Below are 6,862 nucleotides of genomic sequence, written 5' to 3'. Positions count from 1 at the left end.
AGAAAGCCGTGAAAATGAGGCTTGGAAGGTAAGTGAAGTAACTTTTTTGTTTATATAACATTAATAAGTTTATCTTATTTACTTCAGTTTGTTTATTTCAATTATGACAGGATCGTCGGAAGAAAGCTCAAGACATAGCTTTGAAGAATCTTACCCCGCACGTTATGTCTCGTTTGGGGTATCGAAAACTTGAGCAAACACTGATGGTGGAAAATGAGAAATCTAAACAGGGGACGTTGTCTGAGAATGTGGAAACAGGGGTCCCTTCTCCTCCATCACCACCTTTTCGCCATGTAAAATGGAAGAGGGCCCGAATTAAAAAGTCGGGTGCACCAAGTTCTGAGCAATCCGGGGTTATCATCGAAAAAACTGTAAGTTATTTTTGTTATTTTCATTTATTTTAAAGCATTAATTATATTAATGCTTGAAAATATGATTTTTGTGTACTCTTGCAGGTCGTCACGATATCCTGGTTGAAGCAATTGGACGACCTGAGCACTCTGGTCGTGTTCGTGCAGCTGGACAAAGGGTCGGAATTAAACTATATTTTGGAGTTTCAGAACGACAATCATCCTCCTCCTCCAAAGAGAACGAAACTCAAATGAAGACTAAGATACGTGAAGAATTAATGGAGGAGATGAGAAAGGAGACTTATTTGATGTGGCTACAGATGAAAAAGGATAATGATCGAATGCGACAAGAGTTTCTATCGCAACAAGTTTGTGCTGAGCCGATTGAACCCCTTGTTAGTCCCACTCCCAAGAGCACAAAGGGGAGTTGTGCTGCTCCTCCAACATCAAGGGATGATATCAATGGGCAGACGGAGGATTGTGAGCTACTGGTAGTGGGCAACAAACTTCCTCGGGTGGTGGCCCTTGGAAAAGTCTATCAAAACGCCACCACCTTACATAACGTTCCTCTCTCCCCTGATGTGGCGAAGGTAATAATTGAAAAAGTACGATTTTCTGATGCTCGTGTTCCACTACCTTCAGATGAAGTAACCACTGTGGCCGATGCATTTCAGACATTCGTTGCCTGGCCCAGATAGCTCATTCGATCTATGCCCAAACCTCATGTAATAATTTCATTTCATTATATTATTTTTTATTTATATTTATATATTACATATAATTTAATACAAATGTTTTTTTTCTTGTAGAAACCTTATCGGTCACCAAGTCCGGAAAAGAAGCGTGAGGTTCCAGTTGACGATCCTCTAGCTTCCTTATGTCTCATTGCTAGTCAGATTGGCAATGAACCTTTTCCAGTTCCGTGGGATGATACATTTTTTCAAATAAACATTGAACTGCCACTGATGATTTACAACACAGATTTATCAGAATTTATATCTGGGAAACAGGAGCTCAATATAAGTATAATTCAATTTTTTATGATGTAAGTATCTTTACCTATTATTCAATTTACTTTATGTTAAATTATTATTGATTATGCTTTAATTAAAAACTTGTAGGTTTTTGCATAGAGTCTGTATCACTGAGGGGAAGGAAAATATGTATGGATTCTTAGATCCTGCATATACTACTCCGTTGGACCAAACTCATCTGAGACTCAAGCATACATCACTAACACCCTGGAAAAATAGGGAAAACAAATTTATTTATGCCCTTATATTAATGAGTAAGTTTAATTATATGTCATCAATTATTATTATTTCATGTTTTAAATATTTACTAACTCTTTTCATTGATGATATAGGCATCATTGGCAGTTACTTGTCTTATCAATGGTTGATAAGACTGCTGTGTGGTTCTATTCCCTACACAAGAAGATTCCCATAAACTTTAAGGATATCATTGATACGTAAGTACATTATAAACTGAACTTTGTATATGTTACTAATTAACCATCTACTTGCGAGGTTTTTTGTATTAACCAGTTCATGGCGTGGATATAACATCCTTAAAGGTCGATCAATTTCAAATAATTTGAACTGGATAAGAATAAAGGTTTGTAATTTTTTTTCTTTCTCTATTATCATTGTTTATCAATATACTAACATATTACTTTTTATTGAATTATAGTGTAATAAACAACCAGGAAGCTATGAGTGTAACTATTACATTATGCAATGGATGATTACCATTATAAGACTAGGTGTTAAAACTGGTTGGAAAGAGGTACTATATATGTTAAATCATTTTTATAATTCTTGAACATATATATATCTGAAAACTAATTTATGTCAACTTTGCAATGCAGTTATTCACAGAAGAAACACCAATGAATGAGGAAGGCATTTCATATGTTAGAGATTCTTGGTCCACATATTTCATAAATTTTTATAACTCTAGCATAGGTAAACAATAGTGATTTTATTATATGTAATTTGATTACTTGTAAATGTACATTTTAATGATCTCAATTGATTACTATATTTTTGTATTTGTCTGGCTGGGTTTGATCATTATGCAGGTTATTAATTTATATGGTTTATGCACAATACAAACTACACTTAAAAAAAAACACTATTTACAAATGCGGTCATTTACCAAAACCGCATTTGTAAATGTGATTTATGAATGCGGTTTTTACCAAGACCGCATTCGTAAATCCTAAACCCCTAACCCTCATCCCTCATCCAGAATAATATACAAATGCGATTATTTAAAATAACCGCATTTGTAAATCTAATTTATAAATGTGGTTCTTTGACCGCATTTGTATATGTCCGATTTACAAATGCGTGCTGATCAAATGCGGTTCTATGACCGCATTTGTAAATGTAAAATAGCCGCATTTATTTTACATTTCTGCACTAGTGGTGATTTTACTATTTGAAAATTTTAGAAATACTTATAATATTTTAATTTAGTTTAAAAGATATTTATTTATATTTGAGCTTTTATTATTATATTGTCCCTTTTAAATAATTATTGAAATATTTTTAAAATTTGTATTTTGAAATATATTATTATAATAATAAAGATGTTTCGTGTCAGTGATAAAATATAAAAGGTCAGATATCAAATACAAAATAAAAAGCATTTAAGAACAAAAATTAAAGAAAAACATTATTAAGGAGTACATACAAAATTTGTAAATTTTTTTACCCTAAATTTTACTTCACATGTATAATTTTATCTTGTAACATCTCATCCACTTTTATTTTATTTTAAATCTTTAAACTTTTTTTATGTATAAAAAATAATACAAATATAATTTCATTTTTTTTTTCTTTCTCAATGTTCTTAACCACCGCTCTGGTTGTTGAATCAGTCCATGGTCTTGAATTCTTCATCTCTCTACCACCCTCTCTAACCAAAAGAACCAATCTTTCAATCTTTCTTCAACAAACCACTCACCATTTTCATTCCAAATTCTCAATCAAAAAAACCTGAGATGCCACATTCTATCTATATCCAGTGACACCCTTTCTTCCACCCTCCCATCACATCCATTTTCTCTTTACCACTTTGGATTGCACCATTGGACCATTGAAAATCAAAAACCTTCCAGACTTTGATTTCTTTGCATACATACTTGAACACAATTCAAACCTTCTTTCTTAGTCTCTTTTTCTCTTTTGAAAACTATGACTTCTTCTCCTATTGCAGTCTTTGGTTGGTGTTGATTATTCCACTTCAATTTTGCTACCAACTTTTTGAACCTTGGTGAGCTTCTCTCCCCTTTTTAATCAAAAAACACAAAACAAACCCTTTTCTGGTGAACTTCCTCTATTTAGAATCTTGGTGGGAGTGGTTTTTACTTTTTGTTTTGCTCTAGTTTTATCAAAAAGGTTGAATTTGAATGAAATGGTTGTTGAGCTTTGCTCAGAGAATTGTGGGGTATCATCCATGAGTCCTAGGATTTCATTCTCTCATGACTTCTCCCAATCAGATTTCATTCCAGTTGAGAAGCACCCTTTGAGATCAAACTCATCTGGGTTGAGCTCAAGCATTGACTTTAATTTCTGTGTTCAGGAAAGCTTAGAGCTTGAGTCCTCTTCAGCAGACGAACTTTTCTCACATGGGGTTATCCTTCCCACTCAAATCAAGAAGAAGAGTCTCAACAATGCTCTTTTGAAGCAGAAAAATCAACAGCAAGCACCACCATCTCAACCCCAATTACCACCCTCAAAAGCTGTTTGTGACAATGCCCCTTCCACCACAAGAAAAAGCTCCAAAAAAGAGAGTCACAAAGATAGCAAGGACTTGAATGAGGAAGCGGATGAGAAGCATAGTTCCAAGTCATTTTGGAGATTCAAGAGAAGCAGCAGCTGTGGAAGTGGTTATGGGAGGAGCTTATGCCCTTTGCCACTTTTGTCTAGAAGCAATTCAACAGGGTCTTCACCAAGTGTTAAGAGGATACCACTGTCAAAGGAGGGTCATCATGTTAAGCAAAACTCCCAGAAACGTTCTTCTTCTATCTCAAAGTCTCACTCCTTGGCTTCACACAACCATCCAAAGCCTCCATTGAAGAGGAGCCATGGGTCTTATGCTAATGGTGTTAGAGTTAGTCCTGTTCTCAATGTTCCTTCTGCACACCTTTTTGGTTTTGGCTCAATCTTCTCCAACAATAGAGATAAGAGCAAGAAGAAATAGTTCACAAAAAACACAAGTTCTATTCTAATTTACAATTTTACTAATTTGCAAATGAGTGGGGTCTACCTTTTTCTTTTTTGTGTACTTCCCAGATTTACCATGATTAGGAAAATTTGGTGTAGAGTTTTGAAAGGTAAATGAAATGGTTTGGTTTGCGTCAAGAAGACAAGTGATGATAAAAAAAAAATGTGTGCCTATGTAATTGGATGGCCAAACAATGATATAGTTCAGCCACATGTTTTGGGGTCACAAAATGTCAGGTAAATGTTGCTTTCATGGCTGTCCCTTCTTAGTGTATTATTTCTCTCTTCTTTGGTTCTTTGGTTACACAAGGTGTAAATAGGTTGATTTAACTGTGTCACTCTTCTGCTTTTCTTTTTCTTATGGTTTTCTCCAATTCTGCATGAAGAAAGGTTAAATGGAGAAATTGATTTTTTATTATAAATGGAGAAGTTGGTGCTACAGTGGTGTTGTAAATTATTTTCTTCTGCTTTTGGTTGTTGTTCTCAAGGATTGACTGGTAACAACAGAAATGTTTCCAGATATGCATTTAAAGTCTACAAATGAATATTAATATTATAAATAGCACCAACTACAAATGTATTATGAACATTAATTGGATGAAGGGTGTTGTTTTTTGATGATATGTTTGTCCCCTCTTTGCTTGGTGTTTGCAATTTGTTCCAGTGATCAACATGAAGGTGACATGACTGTGATTATGATCAGTGGCCCCTGGTTCTTCAAGAACCATCTCCTTCTCTTCAAAGTTTGCCAACCAACCTGATACTGTGTCTGAAATGGATTGATTTTCCACTACCCCTTTTTTGGTTGTGACTTTAGCCACTTTGAAATCAATGATAAAATCAGCTATTATTGATACAAATTAAAGTTGAAATTGATGTCTCAAGGCATCAGAAAAGAAAAGTTAGTATGGATTCTTCTTTAGTGGAAGATCATTGGTGAACTTCAAATATTTTAAATTTACAAGAAACTATCAAGGTCTCAAATGATGATTTGTTCCTGATTTCAATAAATTTCGTATTTAAAATTTTCAATTTACTGAATAGAAATAGAAAGTAATACTGTAATAGTTCTTCATTATATATAGTTACTTAAATATTTGTGAGAATTATACGTATCTCCAACCTAACTATCGCTACAAGAAAATCATGAAATAGAAATCAATTTTTAAAGATCAAAATAATTAGTTACAATAGGAACTAAAATAGAGACCATTTTAGAAACTAAAAAAAAAATTGGTTTCTAAATTAGTTTCTATTATTTTCTATTATTGTTAAATAGTTTCTAAATTGATATCTAATTAGCAACTAAGGTTTTAACTACCAATTATTTAGTTTCTAAATTTGCTAATTAGATACCAATTTAGAAACTATTTAACAATAATAAAAAATAATAGAAACTAATTTAGAAACCAAATTTCTTTTTAGTTTCTAAAATGGTCTCTAATTTAGTTACTATTGCAACTAATTATTTTGGTTTCTATAAATCGATTTCTATTTCATGATTTTCTTGTAGTGTACGAACATTTATATGATTTTTTTAGCAGTCATTCTAAATGCTTGAGTATTTTCTTTCAATTTATTCCTTATAAAATGTTTCTTTACGATTATTTAACTTTTTAAAATATATTAATAAATAAAAATAATATTTTTGAACATAAAAGAACATTAACATTTTATACTTCAAGAAAATCATAGATTCTCAAATAGTAACACTGATTAATCATAAGACGCAAATAAAGTGAGTCAAGTCGACGCTAGGTAGACAAAAAAATCATTAGCATGGACTAAACTCACTCTATTGAGACTCAAAGTGAAAACAAAAATTTGCTTTGACTTATGAGATACGAATAAAAATAAATTTTAAATTAAGTAGAAAAAGTGGCATAGGTTTGACCGAAGCTGGTGTTTAGGTGGGACGCGTTGGCTTGACCTACGCTAATTACTCAGTTAGTTTTATGTGAGTTAGGTCAACGTAAATAAAAAGACCAAGTTTGCATGGGTTAGGCCTATGCTAATTACATGTTATCCACTTTTCTCCTTCGTCTTTCTTCTCTTATGACAATGACATTGTCTCCTCTCCGATCAACTAGCTACATTTCCTCCATTTTCCACACATAGCTATGGTGAGCTTTGGAGATCAGTTTCTCCCTTTGGATTTGGTAGTAGAGTAAATTCCAGTCTCCATTTTTATCATTTTATGTTTTTGTTTAATTTTTTTTTTTTGGATGAATGTATATACTTGGGATTGAACAAGATGGTCTAAATCGATGGAGTTGA

General features: G+C 32.9%; 1 protein-coding gene across 1 annotated transcript; it reads left to right on the top strand.

Annotated features, from left to right (window-relative positions):
• Positions 1 to 3,164: 3,164 nt before the first annotated feature.
• On the top strand, positions 3,165 to 5,039 carry LOC137837209 (uncharacterized). Its single transcript, XM_068646137.1, has one exon. The coding sequence runs from the start codon at positions 3,774 to 3,776 to the stop codon at positions 4,560 to 4,562; it is 789 nt and encodes a 262-aa protein (XP_068502238.1). The 5' UTR covers positions 3,165 to 3,773; the 3' UTR covers positions 4,563 to 5,039.
• Positions 5,040 to 6,862: the final 1,823 nt, after the last annotated feature.

Source organism: Phaseolus vulgaris, chromosome 4 (genome assembly GCF_000499845.2).
Source record: "Phaseolus vulgaris cultivar G19833 chromosome 4, P. vulgaris v2.0, whole genome shotgun sequence".
In the NCBI taxonomy this organism is placed as follows: domain Eukaryota; kingdom Viridiplantae; phylum Streptophyta; class Magnoliopsida; order Fabales; family Fabaceae; genus Phaseolus; species Phaseolus vulgaris.
Note: the sequence above shows the minus strand (reverse complement) of the source record. Positions and strands in the feature narration are given on the sequence as shown.